Raw genomic sequence first — 20,524 nt, 5'->3', positions numbered from 1 at the left:
CTGGCATCCCTTGTCTTTTCGCTAAGCAATTTATTAGCTGCTTGAGAGGCACTTGCCTTAGGAACGGCCAGAAGCTCTCCACACTCCTGCAAATGGCCCAGCGGCTGGAAATGAAGCCTCTGGTGCAGCCACAGTGTGGGAGGTGGGATGAAGTGTGGCTGGCAAATATCTATGATCTGGTTAGGGGCAAGCAATTAATTGTTGCAGCAGCAGCTGTAAATGACGAAATACACGGCTTTAAGTTTCCACTTTCTCTTAAATTCAGTCTGCTCTATTTTTGTAATGATGCTCTTTCTTGTGGGCAGCCTCTTGAAGGAGGAAGATTGGCTATATCCCTAATAAAAGGGATCTCCATACATGACGAATCCATAGTATCACAGGCATCAAGATATAGCTGATTATGTAAGTGACAAACTCCTGACCTACAAAGTTGTGTTTACTTGCAGGCAGACAGCAGGATGCAGATGCAGAGGCTGAAGCTTTGCTTCACACTCAAACCATGGTATGACACTGCCAGGGTTAAGACAGGCAACCATAGAGAGGAATTTGGCCTGCTGTTCCATAATTATCCATAACTGATCACTGTAATTGTCTATAATTACCAAGGTCCCACCCAATGTGCTGAGGCAGAGCCAACATGTGCACAAGCTGACTAGCAGGTAGACATGCTAATTGCCTGGCAGGAAATAATTTCTTTACTATGCTTACAACATGGGCCTACTCTGTAACACTGAGTATTTTCTAAGGTTAGCTGGATGTTGTGAGTGAGGGTTTTCAAGTCATGGGCCACAAAAAACAGATATAGAAACCTTGTCCTTCTTTGATAGTACTGAACCAGACCCAAGGATCTTTTCAAGGTAAAATGAACTTTCCAGTATGTGCCATCCCTGACATTCAGCCCTGCAGGTGGTCCTGCAAATGAAAGGTCCTCACAGACACTGAAATGCATTGATCTCAGAAACAACTCCTTGTGTCTTCTGGGGAAAAGGCCACTGTAAGAGTAATTGACTCCTGTCATCCCACCAAGAGAATATCAGAATTTTGGTAAACATTATTTTTCTATCAAACTTTAATTTCTCTTTGCACATGATTTTCTTTTGGTGGTGAATCTGTGCAGTGTACATTACAAGGACTCACGAAATTTGCTTTATCGAGCTTTTCTGGCAGCAACAGCCACCTGTGACAGTGTTCCTCCTGGAAACCTTCTGGCATCCCGAACTGCAAACCCAGTCAAGGAGCCAACGTGTAAAGAAATAAGAACCACTAGAAGGTGACTCCCTGTTTCCCTGAGAAGATAGTGTTCAGGTCCTCAGGCTCCTCCTGTTCACCCTGCCAAGATTCATGGAGGGGCAAGTCCGGGCTGAGAGCTGGAAGGGGAAGGCTGCCAGTGAGTACAGGAGATTTTCCATTTCCAGTGCTCCCTGTTGTTCAAGTGAAAGCACTGAGATATCTGAAATTGCAAGTACCATTTTAGATCATGTTATTTTTAGACATTTTCATAGCTCCTCAGCTGTGTGGAGGCTGCTATAAGTGAAGCACATCTCTTTTAATTTAGCACATTTTGATTCTCTAAATGAATACAATTATTTTTATTCAGTGTTTAAGATTTAGAAAATCTGAGCATACAGTGAGTAACCCAGAAACAGTCCTGGGCTTAGAGAAATTTCATATCATGCTGTCATATTCTAGCTTATTTTCTAGCCCTGACTTTCTGACCCATCTGTTATGAGTTTAAAAGGTTTGGAACTGAGTTAAACTGACTCATTCTGGTAAAAGATAATTCATATTGTTAACAGCAATCAACTAGAACAAATAGTACAGAAGCTTGGAACATTACATTAGGAATCCCAAAATGAAGTTGATTAACTCAGTAAACAAGAGTAAAATTCAGTAATCACAAAACTCATTGTGATACATTCTTATTACTTTCTAACCCTTTGTACAAGAAGCCACTGATCCTCCAAATTAGATTGTTTTCCTACAAAATTCATCTCAGAGAAAAAAGATGGTAAAATTTGTTAATGCTGACTTCAATGCTGGATATCTATGACTTTGCTGTATGAGTCACCAACAGGAAAGTTTTCCCCTGACTAATTTATATGAGGTTTTTTTTCCCCTCATTGATATGTTAATACTTTGCTTTTACTCCAGTACATTCTTATCTCTTTTAAGGAAGCAAAAAGTCAATCCATGCTTTCAGCCTGGGCATTTTTCATACCTTCTGCATCAGTTCTATGGATTTTTCTAAATTTTGTTAAGGAGATACAGTATTATATAGTTCAGTTTCTATGTAATGATATTACTTTCTCTGTGATGTTGAAAAACTGGGGTTTTTTTTAATTTAAAAATGTTTGTTCAGCATGGAAAATAACTGAGTCTGAGGAGCTAACAAACTTTTTTTTTCTCTTTTTTTTTTTTTTTAAGTTTTAGAATGCAGAGTAGCAGACACATGCATATAGTTATAGGAAAAAAAAACCTGAAAAATAGTGGTAGCTTGTTCCCGCCCTCATACTGAAGTGCCTTCCATTATGGATGGAGGAGCTGAAACATGTCATGCACTGTACCTTTTATCTCCTGGCAAAGAAGTCAATGGACAAGATGTTCCTAGAACTTCGTTTAACCTGTAGTAGTGGTGGTCAGATCAGTTCATCTCACTGTGCCTTTGTTTCTCAACCCCCATCAGGACAATATTTTCACTATAAAGCGATGTGAACTCTGCCTGAGGTTACATATAATTATCAGTTCAGAGTCTGTAGGTTTCCCTTCACACAACACAGCAGATGCTGAAGCAGAACAGCACCTTCTTCTTCAAAATATTGCCATCCTGGCAATAGTTCAGTGTGTGGTTACAGCATTAAACCACCATTTTCTAGCCAAGGACAGACTGAAAAACAGCAGAAAAGGGAAAAACTATGGTATTACAAAAAACAGCAGAAAACATTCTTAGTGCTACATTGTTTTGACATCTTGCAAGTGAAGGACTTTAAATTTCTGAAGAAGTTGAAGCCTGGTCTCTTATTTACCTGATCCTAGCTGTTTTGCTGCCACCTTATTAAAATACAACTATCCAAAATTAATTTGTGTTTGGTAAAACACTGCCAGGCACTCTCAAGACAGAAGTGCAAATCTCCTGTCTAGACACGGGTTTTGAAAACCCCGACTAGTTTGGCTAATGAGGAATGCCTCGACATCAAACCCTCCCTACCTGCTGAGAGGGAAAGAGTTAAAATGTCATGCTGGTAAAGGAATCCCAATCATTCTTTCGCAGCTGCTTCTGACTTGCAGATCTGTGTATGGCTTCCTGCTCTTACTGTTGTGGATGCTTGGGTCCTGCATGTCATGGTCTTTCTGCTGTTTGTGAGGAAGTTTTATCACTACTACTCGCTGACTCTGAGATTTTGCTCCGCCTGTCATGACTGACTGTAAGCTGAGCCCAGAGTTTTTAATATATTTAGCCTCACAAATCCTCTTTGAACAAACAAAAAGGAGAGAATTAAGGCTCAGCGAGAAGGAAGTGTCTTGCCTGAGGTCATGTGGGCTGCGTGAGCATAGAAGAACTGCAATCTTTCACAGAGGGTAGGACTAAAATCATTAACCTATTACCTCTTCCCTTAAGTACAAGAAACAATGCAATCATTCTCAAAATACTCTTTAAATCTTTCTTTTCCTTGTTTTTTTTTTTTTTTTTTAAGAGACGAGAAAGTGGAGAGGTTTTTTAATGCAAATTCAATAGTTCCACATCAGCCTATCCTGCTGTGGAAAGCTTCTTTGTGATGTTAAATGAGATTCACATTATTCTTCCCAGTATCTTTGTTGTTTGCAGAGTATAACAAGCAGCGAAGCTCAAGGGAATCGCATCAATTTTTATTCTGAGTCTGGCTGACAAAGATATGAACACTTAATTAAGATTTCTTTCATCTCATGAAAATAGCCCTGAAAATATGAGCCTGAGGAGAGCTTGATCTTAGCGAAGGCAAAGTGTCCAACTGCAAGATCTTAGCTGGAACACTTGCCTTCACAGAACATTTGAGCTGGAAGTGGGACCTTAAGGTTTCCAAGTAGATCTCCAAACTTTGAGGGAGAGGCTCCTGCTTTCATTTCTGACTCATTCTAATCCTGTGAATTCCTGTTTCACACAGGGAAAGACCAACAGGAAAGAGAATCTCTCAGCTCCGCAGAACAATGTAATCAATTCAGGCATGCATGCAGCAGGAATAGTTGGCTTAGGCTTCCCAAAGCGCGATCTGTGTTAAAATCGATTTTTTAAATGACTGATTACAACAAAATGAACATTTTTTTTTCTATTTCTTTTTTTTACATGGACAAGTGCATATTGATTAAAATTAGTCCCTTCTTGCTACATTAAATCAGAGTGTTGATAATTAGGCATCTATGCACAGGGCTGAGAACATTAGGAGCACTAAAGAAACAAACAACAGTTTATAATAGGATCATTACAGCCATCTTAGCAGCACTTACAACATGTTTATTCAAAAATGAAATATGCCCTAAGGAAGAAAAACACCAACTGTGGAACCCTGGGGATTTAAAATAAAAAGGTCATTTTAAAGCCCTTAAGTAAGTAATTTCAAACAACTCAGCAACAGTTCACATTAAAAATAGACTAAGCAGCTAAAACAATAAAATGTGTTAATTGTACAATCTGGAATGTATCAAAAGGACAAGCACTGTCACCCTCATTACCTTCTCATTGTTCATAGTGAAAAAACTCAATATTAATACTGACATATTGGTGTATATATGCACAGCAAATATTTATGGTTCTGTGTCTCAAATTGTGCACTGCCAAGAAGGAAATACTTGCAGCTGCAAGTAGAAGGCTAAAATAAACTGTGCATTTCTGCATCAAGAACTCAGGTCTCCAGAAACCATTGGGTCAGGGGAAGTTTACAGATCCTGCTGCATATGGGAACAGGAGACTGTGTGCCTAAGTGGTGGTGAAACTTAACACATACACACATGAAGACAGCACTTGGATTTACACATTGTTTCTAATTAATGTACTAAACAGTGCAGCACCCGCAGGTTTCTGTGTAGCTAATAAAGCATTTCCATTACGCACTCACCAACAGGGGCTTGAGTAGGGCTTGGAGTCACCAACAAAATAAAACACATCTGTGGACTAAATTTCACCTCTTCTGTTTTCCCTCTGATGGCATATACTCTTAGCATGTAACACAATCTTAATATTATTCTTTAATCCAAGGAAATAACTCAAAAGAACAGCAGAACGGTTCATGTGAACTAAACCTTCTGCAGCACGGGCTGAATTTCAGCGAAAGCTGGGGGATGTTGGCATTATCTCAAAGCAGACTTCTTCAGGCTCTGCCCAGGTGTCATGGTTTAGGAATGGCACTCCCCAGTTCAGGACCCCCACTGAGAATTTCCAAAACCACACACTGCTCTCTCCAACTCCCTCTTCCCCTTATCTTTCATGCTATTTTGGGATGGAGTTGAGAATTGGAGGCACAATATACTGAAAACATCAACAAGATAAGAAACCTGCCCCCACTCCAAATACACAGTACCAGTCAGCGCCCTCTTCCATGTTTTCTCCATAGGAAGAACCCCCATTTTCCCCTAGCTCCTGGCACCTCCTTGATGTGAGGTGGGATAGAATAACCTCCACATCCAAGCCATGCTCCTTTCTGGCACCTGCAAAAATTAACACTGGCCCAGCACATCAGGAGACATTACTTACTCTTTGCTATTTTGGAATTAAGGGATGCCCATAATCACAAAATCAATTAGGTTAGAAAAGACGTGTGAGATCATTGAATCCAAACCATGACCTAATACCATGACAACCAGACTACAGCACAAAGGGCCGTGTCCAGTTTGTCTTTAAACAGCTCCAGAGATAGTGACTTCTGTTCTATTTCCTCATCACCCTTTCAATGAAGAAATTCCTCTTGCCATCCAGACTAAACCTCCCTGGCCATGTACATGAAGCCATGTCCTCTCATGCTGTTACCAGTTGCCTGCGAGAAGGCCAACTCCCGTCTAGAGCCTCCCTTCAAGAGTTGTAGTGAGCGATAAGGTTCTCTGAGCTTTCTTTTCTCCAGGCAAAACACCCCCAGCCATTCCTCCTCAGACTTATGCTCCAGACGCTTCAGCAGCTCTGTTGCCCTTCACTGCACGTTCTCTAGAACTTCCATGTCCCTCCTGAACTGAAGGGCTCAGAAGCGACCGCAGAGTTCGAGCCGCCCTTCAACCCACGCTAAGTACACGGGAACGTCTCTAGACAACGCAGCCTTCCCCATAGGTTTTCGCTGCCGCCCCGACTACCAAGTTCCAGCTCTACAAAGCTCTGGCAAGCTGCTCCCCGTGCGCCAGGCGAGCAAGACAGGACCTTTCCCCGCCAGACCTGCCTGAGGGCCAGCGGCAGAGGCAGGCAATGCCCGACATGGCGGAAAGGGCACCACCCCCACCTCAGGTGCGGCCCCCGCCGCCGCAGGTGAACGCAGGAATCAGTCCCAGAGCTATTGTGATTGGTCCGCAGTGCTGTCAATCACCCGTCGCCGTGGCAACACGGGCCCGCCCCGCGACATTCTCCCGGTGGTTCATTGGTCAGTGCGGCGGTGACGCGCGCGCCGGGGCTTTTACGGCTTTCGGTGTCGGGAACTGCCTGAAGAGGGCGGGCGGTGGGTCTGGCGGTTGGAGCTGCGCGCTGCCGCCATGACGTTCAAGAGGAGTCGTGACCGCTTCTATAGCACCCGCTGCTGCGGCTGCTGCCATGTCCGCACCGGCACTATCATCCTGGGCACCTGGTACATGGTGAGAGGCGGGGGCGGCCAGCGGGTGAAGGGTCGGCGGTGAGGGCCGAGCTCAGCGCGCGTGCGCGGGGTGTTCGGTGGGGCGGGGGAGCAGCGCCCGCGCGGCCGCTCTGAGAGACCACGGGCGTGATGAGGGTCCCGCTCCCTTTGCCCGGGCAGTTCTCTTTCCCGAGGGTCCGTGGGTCCCGCTCCCTTTGCCCGGGCAGTTGCTCCCTTTCCCGAGGGACCACGGGTGTCCCGCTCACTTTGCCCGGGCATTTGTTCCCTTTCCCGAGGCGGTCGGGGAAGCTGCACGAGGGGATTTACTGGGGTCACCAGGCGGGCCTCGGGTCCCTCTTCTTTCCTGGGGTCTCCTTTGGGGTAGCCAAGCCGTGCTATCCCTCGGCAGCCTCCCTTGTGGTTGGAAAAAGAAAGTAAAGAGAAAGTTCAAAGAGTTTAATCTGCGTGTCAGAGAGATTGTGTTACTCTTTTCTTTTTTGGTTTGGAAGGATTGAGACTTTAGTACAATGAGCGTGTCCTTGGTAAGGGAGGAGAGCTGGGGGAGGCTGGAATTTGGGGTATATATTCGGGGAATAAGATGAGGTACCCGTGAGTGGTGTGTAACCTCTGCGAGGACGATAAGTGTCTTCAGAATGAGAAAGAGTTCCGTGGCAAGGGAAGTTCCTGGTTATTGCATTCTCTGTTCTCGACACGGTGATTGAAGAGCAGTGGAAACAAATTTGGCTCCCAAAACGCTTCCTTTTTTCTTACTAGTGAGTGCTTTCTCTCTGACAAAGAGCTGTGGTAGTGAAGATAAAAATTTAGAGATAAAGTTCTGAAGTAGGGCAAAATAGAAATATGAAAACAGTACCAGCAAATTAAAGGCCTGGAGCCCTAACTTCCCTTGGTTCCCTTAAAGGGGGCCTGAGCTCCCCTTTAATAAAGTAATTTCCTTGTCTTTCATTCCCCTTGCCTTCGCGTGTAGTAAAAATGAAAGGATAGTTTACAAAAGTTGCAGCATAGCTTTTCTGTTCTCCTGAAGCTGTAATCAAAACCTGTATTCTCCTTTGCCCTTCTCCAGATTGTAAGAAACAAAGAATGCTAAATTTTTGTGTTTATATGAAATAGCCATGCACAGAAACTGCCTTTAGAGGCATGGGGATTTGATTTTTGAGAGTTTATGGTTTATTTTAAACACGTATGGCGAGATCCTTTATTTTTATGGATCTTGGTCCCTCAGTTGGCAAAAAATGTACAGGCAAAGTCGCTGAATAGAGAGGACCTGAGGAAAAGGCAGGGTAGGGCCTTGAAAATGTAAAAAAACTTTAGGGAAAAGGTATCTCTTTCAAAAGAAATTGGACAAAGTCTTGCTACTGATTAAGTTCTATTATTAGTTAATTTCAAAGGAAAAGGTCCATTGTAGTATTGAGAATCAAACTTCTTTTGGAAACCTACAAACCACCCTGTGCTGATGGATGGAGTTCAAGAATATGCTTCTGGTCCCTCAAGTAAAAGCACAGATCGTTCGCAGTAAGGGGGACAGTAATCCTCGTTCCAGAACAAAAGCACCTCGCTGCCTCCCGCACTGCCATTCCTGTTCGCGGGAGCGGCTGTAAACCCAGGAACTTGCTGGGGGCGGGGGACTGGGAGATGTTTCCGTGGCCACAGACCTGGTAGCACTTCCAGCTTCTACCTCTCCTGCTGTGCTTATGTTTCCTCGTGTTGCCTGGACGCGGCACCTCTTTCTTCTCTCTGGATGGGTGCTGGCCACGGTGGGAGCTGCGCCGGGCACCGTGAGGCTGCGGCTCCAGGGGCCGAGTGCGGCTTTGATCTCGTGTAACCGCAGCCACTCGCTCTGCCACAGGGAAAAGTAGAGCCGAGTTCAAGGTAGCAGGGCCCAAGCAAAGTGCTTCAGAGGTGCGGGTTTTTATTAAAAAACCCCCTGTGTATCAAACACTTTGTTAAACCGTGCCTTGAAGACTTTTATCCAGCTCTCATCTGTCACCTGGGAGGATGAGAACTTTTAAGTCTGGAACAGCTGGCTGTTTGAGCTGAAATACTGTTATAACATGAAGCTTTAGGTGGTCTTGCCTAGTGCTTTAAATCAGAATTCAATTATAAATTATACTTTTTTTTGGAAGGTAAAGTATGGTTTGGACAGTGAAAGCTAAATTTAATTGCCTGCTGCCAAACTTTTAAAAAAAACGTTACAGAATATGTCAGGTTTTTCAGACATGTTAATTAATGCAACATTTAAGTATAGCGCTAACTTAGTCTTTCAGGTTGTTACAAGAAGTATTTATAAATCAATTAAATAATCTCTGCTTTTAAGTTATGGTGGGATGAATAGTAATAACTTTCTGTGTAGGGTGGTGTTTTTTGTTTGTGGGTTTGATGGGGTTTTTTGTTTGTGTTTTGTGTGCTTTGGTTGTGTTGTTTTTTTTTTTCTTAAGGACATGGCTTTTTGGAGGGGGAGAATGTTTGTTTATTTCAGGAATAGTTTTATGTTACTGAAAATCTTGCTATTTACTATATAAACTGTGCTCTCGTGCAGTCCTGAAGGAATTGCTATCAAACTTAAAATGGAGTCTCATAGCAATCTACTCCAGATGTTTTAGTAAGATAAGACTTCTGTCTGCTTAATGCATGTCTTATTCTTACGTAAGCATTTCTTTTTGTATTTTCCTATTCCTTGCTTATTTGTGTACCCTTAAATCATGCATGTAATTAACTTTGCTCCTCATTAGAACAGTTTTATCACTGTCTTTCTGTGTGCTTCTGCAAGTCCAGAGAGAACAAGGGTTACCTTCTAAAATGTCTGCTGCTGATGCTGTGTGAACAGCGTGTGTCTCAAGCACGGTTCAGTCCATGTGCTGCTGCTGTTTGTGATCAATAAATAAAAGTGTATTTACCAGAAGTTAAGAACATTCTGGCAGATTTGTACTTGAGTTCCAGGACTGATAAAGCTTCCTTAGCTCTGCAACACCCACTGCTGTTCTGTGTAGGAAGGAAAAAGAAACCTCCTGTTCCCCTTTCCATAATTGCAGTCGTGTTGCTTTGAAGTTTGTTTCTTCCTCTAAACTTTCATATTGGGCACTGTGCTTTCCAGAAACCGGAAGCACGAACACTGCACTGGCAAGAATGGGATCAGAGTTCAGTAAACAGCATAAAAGCCAATGGCATTGTTTTGGAGGGAGGGGCTGGTGCGCTCTGGCAGCGAACTTCAGGGCTGGAGTCAGTGATGCAATTGCCACTGGCTAGCAGGAGCATGAGGGGGATCTCTGGAACTGTTTGTTCACTGAACCAATTGACAGAAATGAGCCCATATAGCTGGTCTCAGTCTAATACTGGTAGTGCTAGAGGCTCTGAAGTACCCTATTTAAAATTACTCTTCTTCAATTTTTGCTATTTCAATATATTAATAAACCAGACCAAATCAGATTCTCCATCTTGTTGGTTTGTGGGTTTTTTTGTTTGGTTTTTTTTTTTCCCTTTGGTAACATGTCTAGGGAAAAAATACTGGAAAAGTGAAAGGAAAATGAGTGTAGTAGTGCAAAGCAACTTCTCTATTCCCCTTCATAAAAGGATATAAGCAAATTACAAGTAGGAATTCTGGGTTTTGCCCAAGTCACTCAGAGTGCTTGGGGAAGACTAGACTTCATTTTCAGGCCTCCAGAGAGATGAAGCACTTACGTGATGAGCAATAAAGTGTACACTGTGGAGATAAAACTCACTAATTAAAAAGCTAATGCTTGTTAATAGTTCCACAGTCCTTTTGAGTTTTAATCATATGGGGAGCTAATATCTGTTACCACTGTGGAATAAATGCTGACTTCTACTTGAGAATTTGAAATTTCAGCTGTTTGAATTTTGATATGAGTGACACTAAACTGTTAAACTTAGCTATCCCAGATATGAAAATGTAAAATACACTCCTTAAACTACTACAAAAGTAAATTAAGGTTATTTCCATCTTAATGGAATTATTTTTTTAATAAGGACTTGAACATGCATTTTGCCAATTTTCTTGGTTACTGCTTTTGATTTCCTAGCAAAAAAGACCAGAATGAGGCCACTGAGATTTCTGAGGTGTTACTTCAGGGTGCTGTGGTATCCACTGAGTCCTGTCTTGTCAAGTTTGGGGTTTTATTTTTGAGTTTTTTTTTTTTTTTTTTTTTTTTTTTGAGGGGGAGATGGTGATGAGTTTAATCCTTATGTTACACTGAGGCATACATGAGTTACTTTTTTTTCTGACTTCTCTATATAGGCGACATTTGTGAACATACATTTGATTTGCAATGAGTATATATTTAAAAACGATGTTTTGTGGTCCAAACCGTATTCTTGCTGCCTGCTACAATGATTATTTTGAAACAAGCTTTGTGGTCTTGCTGTTATCAAGCTTCTGGGAAAGAATGGAAGTAGTTAAAATAGAGGCTCTGGCGCTCTTAATTGAAATCCATGTGTTAAATGTGATGAATTGCTCCATGTTGTGATGGATTTGAAAACATCAGTAATAGAATGCTGGAAACCCCGAGGTGTTAATTGGCAGAAGTTTGGGTTTGTCGTTTGTTTTTGTTTAGATTTGTTTTGGTTTGTTACTATTTTTATTTGGTTTCATTGATTCTAATAGATTGGATTTTGAATGACTGTTTTCCGTTGTACTTGCATACCATTTCAGGCTGAGAAAATAGACCTTTAATACTTGGAACTGCACTGGGTAACTAGTGAATTTACTAAGGACTTTGGTATGCAAAGGACCACAGATTGAATGAAAATAAAGTGACAGATGGGGAATTACAGTCTCAAAATTCTGAGGCATTCAAGTTCTTCAGTTCTTCTCTAGTAATTCAAGTGCTGCTTGCTCTTTATCCTGAGGCAGATAGCCTGTCATGGCAGTCAAACTCCTCGTGACTGTGTATAAACAAGAAATGATTTCGTTGTAATTGAACATGTACTTTCGTTCTTTATAAAGTAGGGATCAGTGTTTCAACTGCCAAAGACCTGAACCTTGATATGGGCTTTTGGAAACAAATACAGTGCAGAAAGGTGTTTTCCAATATCCCCAGTTCACTCACAGAGAGAAGGAAATAGAAGGGTTGAAAATGCATCGAGAGCAGAAGGCCCGAGTGTAGAAAGATGAACCAGGTGGGAAATGAATATTTTATATGTGACCAGTGGTGAAGCAAAATAAGATTTAAAGACAACAGGCAGGTGAGCAACTTGATAGTTTGCCCTTTAAGAAGTGTCCTATGAGAGTGAAAATAACTGCATTTTGAGGCTAAAGATATTGGTGGTTAAACAGAATTCTTCACTGTCAGCTGTTTTGGCTGTTTTATATTCCAAGGCCTTATGAAAATACAAGTGGCTCAAAATAGCTGGGAATTCTAGTTACTTTATGTAAATACGTGATGATTACATTTCTACAAAGTGACCAACTTTGATTCCACTAAAGGGTTCTTTTTGTCAGAAAGTGCAAGCAAGCTTATCACCACATATCTCTGAACCCCTGGGGGGAAAAAGAAGAAAAAAACCAATAAAAACAGTGAGGGGAGAAAAAAGTTACAGGAACTGTGAGTGTCAATTTTTAAAAGGTTCAAAATATTTTTTTCTTACTGAAATCTTCAGTAATTGTACATAGACTTGCCACCATCATTGACTCCTGGAACCATGCCAGTAGAAGAAGAAATACCTGGCAAATATTCTTAAGTTGTGAGAAACTGCAAACCAGTTCTTTTTTTTTTTTTTCTTTTGAGGCTAATTGGAAGGGATCCTGCTGGTGGTGGTGACAGTACTGAATACTGATTGGAAAATGTCTGCAGCTTGAAAATACCATCATGAGTTTTTTTATGTTATGCAACCTTTGGCATGTGTCTTCAGATATTAGTAACAGAAACTATGTCCCTGTAAACCTTGAATACATTATAAATGCTGTCAAGGCAATTTTACAGAGGTTTAAGCGACTTTTGATTCTTTGAGCTCTTAGTGAAGACATTTCTGGTGTGTACCAAAATGGGGCAACAGAAGGAGTTCTTTAAGTGGCAGGGTGAGGGAAGAGAAGGACTGGTGAGCACACAGCCTGTGCTGAATGTTCACATTTTGGGGTTGATCTTTGTGTGAAACTTTTAAACTTCCCGTGGTTGTGTAGACCATTCTGATAAGGACTGGTGAGATTTTAGTAAGTGATCTGGGAAGAAGAGGGAGATGTTCTCTCTAGCTTATTAAAGCTGAAACATGGCAAAAACCCTGTAATTTGTGTGTTAAATTAAATCAATTTGTTGTAGAAAGCAGAAATTCTTTCCAAATATTCCTCATTCTATACTTTTATCTTCCTCACCTCTTTTAACTATTTCCAGTTTTCCAGTTCACAGATATGTACGTTCATCAAGCAGGATCAGCTTAATTATGTTGAGTCCCTAGGAACCTTATCATCCCCTCAATTTGAAAAGTTACTTAGTTGTGGTTCATTGAAACTAGCAAGTGTTCCACGCTCCCTGGGTTATTTTGGTAGTGGTTTAACTAAATCAGCTTGAAATTTAACTGTAAGCTGGGCTCTTTTTTTTTTTTTTTCTTTCAAATACAGGCAAAGAGAAGAGTTTATTTTTAACTGAAATAAAGGATTATTAGTGGTGTTAAAAAGATCTTAGGTGTTGCAGTGTAATTAACCTTGAGGTAACTCTTATCTCTCTCAGGTGGTGAACTTGCTGATGGGCATCTTGTTGACAGTAGAAGTGACTCATCCAAATATGGTGCCAACTGTTGATATCCAGTATGAAGTCATTGGAAATTACTATGCTTCTGAGAGAATGGCTGGTAGGTCTAGAACTCTGCTGATTGGAATATAAAGCATGCAGTAGCATGGATTTGTCTCACACTAGGTTGTCACATATGCCTACACTTTTTAATAAATATGGTTATCTTCTTTTCTGAATTTCTCTCAAATTATTCTGGGATTGAAGTCTTCCACAAGAATAAAAAGAAAACTTTATGGACTATTATTTTAACTTCATTTTATGCCCAAGCATCCTAAGTGGTGAGATTTCTTGGCCTTCTGATGCTTTGAGTATTGAAATATGTATGGGACATCTCAGATTCACTTTGTCCATAAACATTAACTATATTTGCTCTCAGTAAAACAAGTAGCAGAAAACAAGTTTAAAGACTTTTCTTCAGAATTTTTGGTCATCTTCATAGATCAGGAAATACCTTAGAGCTCCTGGATATGAATTTACTAAGAAGAAAACCGTATTATCTTTCAAGGAAGAGTAGAAGAATTGGGATGCCCAGTACTTGGCTGAAATGGAAGAGTTTCTCTTAAGTTTCACCTGCAGAATAAATGAAAAAGAAAGCACCATGAGAAGAATTAAGCCCAATTTTCACTCTCTTACTGAGTGTATGATGTATACAACTTTAATTGGTGTCAAGCTTTAAATTATAATATCTGTAAACTTGTGCATATGCTTTGCTTCTCTTGGTTTTAAATGTGCAGAAATGTGTAGTGTGGCACTTCTAATCTACCTCAGTCAGTTGTGTTACATGAAAATTTGGGGAGGGTCAGATTCAGCGAAGTTAAATAGTACAGCACAAAACTGGGTTTTGAGCATTTCGGATTAATTGTTCATTACTTGAGTTGAGGATCTGTCAGTTCTGACCTATGACTGTAACTCATATTTACTACTAATGAAATAAGACTAGGAGCAAGGAGCAAATTCTTCATGAGGCTAAGATATTAAGTAAAATCACAGCATGTGTCTGTAAAATGTCGTATGATCTGTAAAGGCTGTTGGTATTCTTGGTAGTCTTAAGCTTATATGAGTGAAAGATGCTTCTGAAGGTGCTTTCTTCACTCTTTAGTGTGAAATCTGTCACCTGCTTTTGACTTAAAAATTCTTACTGCTTATGTTGGGATCTAGGCTGGAGGGTTTTGTGTACATGAAAGAACATTACAGGGATTATTGTACTTGTGTGACTCCTTGGAAGACAACCACATTTATTGATGATTGCTGAGACTTAGGTCTGATCAACACAGTGCATTTCAGACATGGAGGGGCTCTTTCTTCATGCCATCTGTGTATGGTAGATATTACCTTGCACTGAATTGGACATGTAAGTTCTTCCACAGTTTCTTTTCAAATTAATTGCAGAGTAGAAAGAGTTCTCAGATAATCTCTTTTTCAAGCAGGGGTACCACAAAATTTTGGCCTCAGTATTGCTAAAAAATACTGATTTACCACATCTATAGACTCCCAGGCTGGCTTCTTTGTGTTTAAAATAGAACAAGTATAATCTAAGTTGTGGAAAGCATGTGTGCTTCAGTCATTAGTAACTGTGATGCACAAGGAGATTCTTTATCATGCAGCTTCCATGAGTGTCCTGGATTTTGCTACAAATTGCTTTCTGTTCCACTGCCTTTTCTTGTAAATAGTGGGATACCTTCCACACAGTGATTTCCTGTTTTCTTTAGTATTGCTGAAGGAGCAGTGCTGCTCCCACTGCCAATGACCAAATTACATAACCAAACCATTTTCAAGTGTAAAGGTTGATACTGTGTTAGCTCCACTTAAGATTCTGTCCAGTTGTAAAGTTAATCACTCACATACTTTCAGCACTGACACATATTGCAAATCAGCATCATTATGGTGCATTACTGTCAAACTATGTCAAGCTTCTAATTGGTGTTCCTGGGCTTTAGTCAGGCTTTTGATTAAGGCAGAGGGATTTTTCCAAGTAGTTGTAGGTTTTCTTGAACCAGATTTTTTTGTTAGGAAGGATCTGAACTACTGTACTCTGCTGCTGGTAGTTGGCACCGATGAGTAAATTGAGAACAGATCATAGTAAGGGACAAAGCTTGGGTACATGTCAGCTGCAGTGTGACAACTCCAGGAAATGACTGATTTTTACTGTTTCTCTCTTAATGCAGAAAATGCCTGTGTTCTGTTTGCTATCTCCCTCCTCATGTTCACAATCAGTGCAATGATGGTGTATGGTGCCATTGCTGTAAGTATATTTATACTCCGTGGTTTTAAAGTTGCTACTTGATTTTTTTAACTAAATAACTTACTCCTTTTTTCTATTTCTTAGCATCGTGTAGGCTGGCTGATCCCATTTTTCTGTTACCAACTCTTTGACTTTGTGCTCAGTTGTCTGGTTGCCATCAGCTCTCTAACCTACTTGCCCAGAATCAAGGATTACTTGGATCAGTTGGTAAGTATTCAGCTCAAGTTGATATTTCACATTTGAAATTGAAGTTTGTTTTAATTGGATCAGTGACTGAGCTACACTTTCCTTCCTGTGCATAAGAAAAACAAATTCAGCCTGCAGCAGCCACAGGTGGTTATGGTGGGAATGGTAACTTATCAGAGGTGGAAGAGCTAAAGGTATCATTGCTCCCTAAAAGGAAATCCAGGGAGAGTAAGGAAAGAATTGTGATGGGAATTGCTGGTTTAAACTGTGTTGGCTACAATTGGACTTGGAAGTGTGTTCGTAACCCTTTAAACAATGGGGCTCAGTGACAAATTTGCTACTGCAGATAAAAAAATGTATTGACCCTTACTTGGTGGGGAACGAGAAGTGTAAATAAGGATTCCCACAGCATTACACGTGGAATCTGAGATTCCAAGCTTTCCTTTTTGCAATTTATGTGCTTCTTCTCAAGTTGCAGCAGCACTTTCTAAGGAAACTGCAATGGAGTTCTCACTAACACTGCCTGTGTTTTAACTGCAAGAAGAGTCAATGCATAGAATGTACCATCAGCAAGGACCACAAGCTCTGGCTGGCTGGTGTTGTGATCTTTTCAAACAGATGTTTAAAAGCAAGTCCTTTTAAAGCAGATCAAATGTTAGATTGGTGCTGGAGAGAGGCTTTGTTTACTGTGGTCAGGGAAAGAAAAGAGACAGGTTTGCAGCAGCCCTGTTTTGGCTCCCCCAAGTTTGGGGATGACTTTCACTGCACACCTGTGTGTTGCAGGTTGGACTGACAGGATGTAATTAACAGTAAGTCATTAAAGAGTTGCAGAGAACCATAAGTACAAATACTGTCCTGCAGCTGTGGAGAAGAATCTATGTTGGCATGAGACTGATGAAGTGACGAGGGACACAGACTGTGCTGTAGTGATCTGTTCTTATGGAACAGAGACAGCATAAAAACTGTACTTGGTGGGAGAATAAAGAGGAAATTTGTTAGAAATTGAACTTTTTGTTTCAGGAGAGTAGTTTACACAAAGGTTTGTTTCATTTGATGTGAAGTTTGGATGTTTTTCTATCATATTTGATTGTGCAGTGCTCATTCTTATCTCTTCTACTTCTCTCCCTTCTCCCGTTTTTTTTCACTAGCCGGATTTCCCTTACAAAGATGAACTCCTTTCCTTGGACTCCAGCTGTCTCTTGTTTATTGTTCTGGTGTTCTTTGTTTTATTTATCATTTTAAAGGTAAGTTAAAACTTAATCGTGTCTGTTGTTAAGAGTTCATAAATATTAAGACACTGTCAGTCCGAGTTAATGCTCAATGCTGAATTCAGAACCCAGCTGCCTTCTTCATGCTGAGGTAAGAATTTCTCTGAGGACAATTGTTAGGCTGTTCAGTTCAGGTATGACTTAGGTCTAATATGTTGTGTACTGGTGTCTTTTGCTACCTTGTGCATGTGCAGTGGGGTGTGCTTATGCAGCTCTACCCTTCCTGAGTAGGTAGGAGGAATGCAAAATACCTTTTTGTCTATGTGGAGATAATATTATTTCACTACACACTTAATTACAAATATTAAAATTGAGTTACTGCATACAAGTTTCTAAACAAAATGTTTAAAATCTCTCACTGTGCCTAAAAAACCAGGATGCAAGTTTTGGAAGGAAGATGATGGAATGAGGAAATATATCAGTTAATTCTATACTTGTCTTCCTCCCTGCTGAACGATGATACTAGCAGTAACTTTCCTTCTGAAGATCTAAATAATGAGGCATTCGTTTGAATTATAAAAACTCTTGTGTGGACAAAGCATATTAGAGAAATGAATTGATAATATACACTGGCCATGATACTATTCCTTTATTGCATTCAGGTTTCATTTAAGAAAAAATTGAATGATGAAAAATAATTTTACTGATTTTTCTATGCCTTTTCCAAGAGGAGTGTTTAACTGGGGGGAGTGGAAGCCTAATACAGTAGATAATACTTGTATATTGATTGGGAAATGTGGTACCTTCTGTACAACAGTGCTAACTTGCCATTGAGTGATTTGAAGAGGTTAATGTTACACAAATTAGTAATAAAAAAATCTCCCAATCCTTCATGATATTATGAGAGTGTTTCTTTCTGCAGCAGTCAGTGTTGACTTGAAGTTCAAGGTTCACTGCTCTACGCTCTCCCTGCTGCCTCAGTTGTGTGTTCGAGCCCTCTCCTTCACACTGGCAGTTAGTTGGAGAAATAGTCCTAACTGGGGGAGGAGTGGGATTCTACTGTTGGCCTCTGCTCCTCCTGGCAGCTTTGGACTGAGATTCACAGAAGCATAAGCCAGTTGAGGATTAATTTGCTTAGCACTGCTTAGGGAGACAGATCAGTTGAATGCATCTGAGTTTTTTTGCTAAAACCTGTGTGGTGCATCCTCTCTGAGTCACTGTGACAGCAAAGCTAAATGGAGAGCAACATAGGTATGTGGCCAGGTCTGTGAAATAGCAACCATTCCTCAGATATGTATTGCCTAAGTTGATTAATGATCCTTTTTATCATAGGAATGTAATCCAGTATCTAATTTTTGAATCAGCTAATGCTTATGAGGTGTTTAAAAAGAGAAATCTCTTTTCTTTCAGGCATATCTAATTAACTGTGTATGGAACTGCTATAAATACATCATCAACAGAAATTTGCCAGAGATTGCTGTGTACCCTGCTTTTGAAGCTCCTCCACAGGTAAAACCTCTTTTTGAGATAAAAAGAAGCAGTATTATTAATTTTGAAGTAGAAAATCACCACATCCTTGTGTGTTTCCAGGCCTTGTACAGCTTTCTAAAGGAAGACTGGAAAGTTAAAGTTAAAACAGCTAATTTTTGTGGTTGGTTATTTCTTAGCTAAATTCTGATAGTGCCAAAAAGGAGGCTCTTTGGAGAGAAGTCTTTTAATGTTTTCCTTGTGGTAGAGGGAAGCTTTGCACCAGTCCAAACCTTCCTTGCTGCTTTGCAAAGTCAAGATGCTGTGGGGTGTGGAATGAATGACCCAAGATTAGGCTCAGCAGAGCAATAAACTGCTCCTGCACTTTCTTTCACTTTCTCATTTGCTTACTAGGAACAGCAGTAAATTGTTAAAATAACTGCCTGCAATTGAGGATTAAGTTGCTGATAGGCCATGTGTGCTTTTGTTCTTTATTTTTTTTTTTTTGTTGTTTTCCATGAAATCTTTTGCATTAATTTCTTCAAAATATCTTCTCTTTAGTATGTTCTGCCTACCTATGAAATGGCAGTGAAGATGCCTGAGAAGGAACCTCCACCTCCCTACATACCTGCCTGAAGCAATTTTTATGTTCATTAACATCTGTACCAGCTTCCTGGAGTTTTTTTCTTTTAATCTTGCAAAACTGCTTAAGTAATAGAAATATTCAGGGCTTTAGGAGCAAACTGTTCTGTTTAAAATGTGTTTGATATAAACTTACTAAGCAAAACACATCTGAGAGTGATTTCATTTGCTTTAATTTTTGTTCTCCTTAATGCTCTTAAACATTGCCTTAGGGCCTTACACCTGCAAGAACTTACTTATGTGACTAACTTGTGGCTTTTAATAATACCAATTGAGCCACTCTGATTGAAGTTAGCTGTGATTATAAGTGTCTGCAGGATTATGCCCTTAATTTATATTAATTTTTTTGTAAAGTAGTTCATAAAGACAATCTGATCGTGCAGCAAAATGACAGTTTGCCTTTATCCATTTTTTGGAAGGGGAAGGGTTTGAATGTGGTATATATGTGACTTTTTTACTTTGCACTTTTCTCATATGTTATCTTTTATTGTGGTTTTTTTTTTTTTTTTTTTTTTGTTATCCTATGTCTTGAAACAGTATTTTTGAGGAACAAGTGAGGGTGGCACAGGAGTTCTATTACAACGAGCTGGGAATGCAAGAAAAATAAATAGAAATGTGGAAGATGGTTGCATGCTTCTAATCTTCTATGTATTTTCCTCTTTGTGATAAATGATACTTAAATAAATCTTTTACAAAATGTTTACCAGTAGTGTTGGTTGATCTTTTTGGTGGCTTTTTTTTTAAGTGATTCAGTGTGCTGCAGATGGTGCAATGTACTTAGTTACAGGTTTAGTGGTTGATCCATTCTTCAGTAGAAGTCCTTATGTGGCTGGAGAACATGGATTCTCTAACACAGTCCTGTGTTAAAACCTTTGCAGTTCAAGCACTTGGTTGACCTCCACTTGTCTGATTGGTACTTACCCATGAGCTGGGAAAAGGGAATTGTATGGAGGCCTTGAGCCCTCAGGGAAATCTGATGTCTGGTCAGCTCAGGCATTAGAAGCAGGACAGACACCCACTAGGACTACAACATTTACATTGGAAAATGTCCAGAGTTGTTGGTAATACGCCATAACATCTACAATTAACAAAAAACCCCAAACCAGAAAAACAAACTACAAACAACTTTCTACTCTTTGTTTTTTGTAGCAAGAGCTGTAAAGAGGTGAAATATTATCTAGAAATTTAGTATGTCTGAAGAAATAAAAGAGAAAAGGTACCTTATTATGATTGAGAGATAGGGACTAC

At 40.3% G+C, this 20,524-nt stretch overlaps 1 protein-coding gene across 4 annotated transcripts; it reads left to right on the top strand.

The window, feature by feature from the left end:
* The first annotated feature begins 6,575 nt into the window (after window positions 1-6,575).
* LAPTM4A (lysosomal protein transmembrane 4 alpha) lies at window positions 6,576-19,979 on the top strand. 4 transcript variants are annotated; one of them, XM_014894937.2, is made up of 7 exons: window positions 6,576-6,798; window positions 13,469-13,589; window positions 15,697-15,773; window positions 15,858-15,980; window positions 17,108-17,203; window positions 18,578-18,676; window positions 19,196-19,979. In XM_014894937.2, the coding sequence occupies exons 1-7, from the start codon at window positions 6,700-6,702 to the stop codon at window positions 19,268-19,270; spliced, it is 690 nt and encodes a 229-aa protein (XP_014750423.1). In that variant the 5' UTR covers window positions 6,576-6,699; the 3' UTR covers window positions 19,271-19,979. The 4 variants fall into 4 exon arrangements, with proteins under 4 accessions (XP_014750423.1, XP_088018581.1, XP_088018580.1 ...); XM_088162455.1 differs by having other exon boundaries at window positions 6,601-6,791; XM_088162454.1 differs by lacking the exon at window positions 6,576-6,798 and adding an exon at window positions 8,372-8,693.
* The last annotated feature ends 545 nt before the right edge of the window (window positions 19,980-20,524 follow it).

The sequence above is a fragment of the Sturnus vulgaris genome, chromosome 3 (assembly GCF_052056855.1).
Source record: "Sturnus vulgaris isolate bStuVul1 chromosome 3, bStuVul1.hap1, whole genome shotgun sequence".
Taxonomy (NCBI): Eukaryota; Metazoa; Chordata; class Aves; order Passeriformes; family Sturnidae; genus Sturnus; species Sturnus vulgaris.
The sequence above is the reverse complement of the archived record's forward strand: the minus strand, read 5'-3'. Positions and strand labels throughout refer to the sequence as shown.

What these genes read in the sequence shown, in the direction of transcription:
- LAPTM4A (XM_014894937.2), top strand. Translation starts at nt 6,700, where the DNA reads ATGACGTTCAAGAGGAGTCGTGACCGCTTCTATAGCACCCGCTGCTGC. An exon ending in TCCTGGGCACCTGGTACATG is followed by an intron (nt 6,799 to 13,468) that starts GTGAGAGGCGGG and finishes TATCTCTCTCAG; the next exon opens with GTGGTGAACTTGCTGATGGG. An exon ending in TGGTGTATGGTGCCATTGCT is followed by an intron (nt 15,774 to 15,857) that starts GTAAGTATATTT and finishes TCTATTTCTTAG; the next exon opens with CATCGTGTAGGCTGGCTGAT.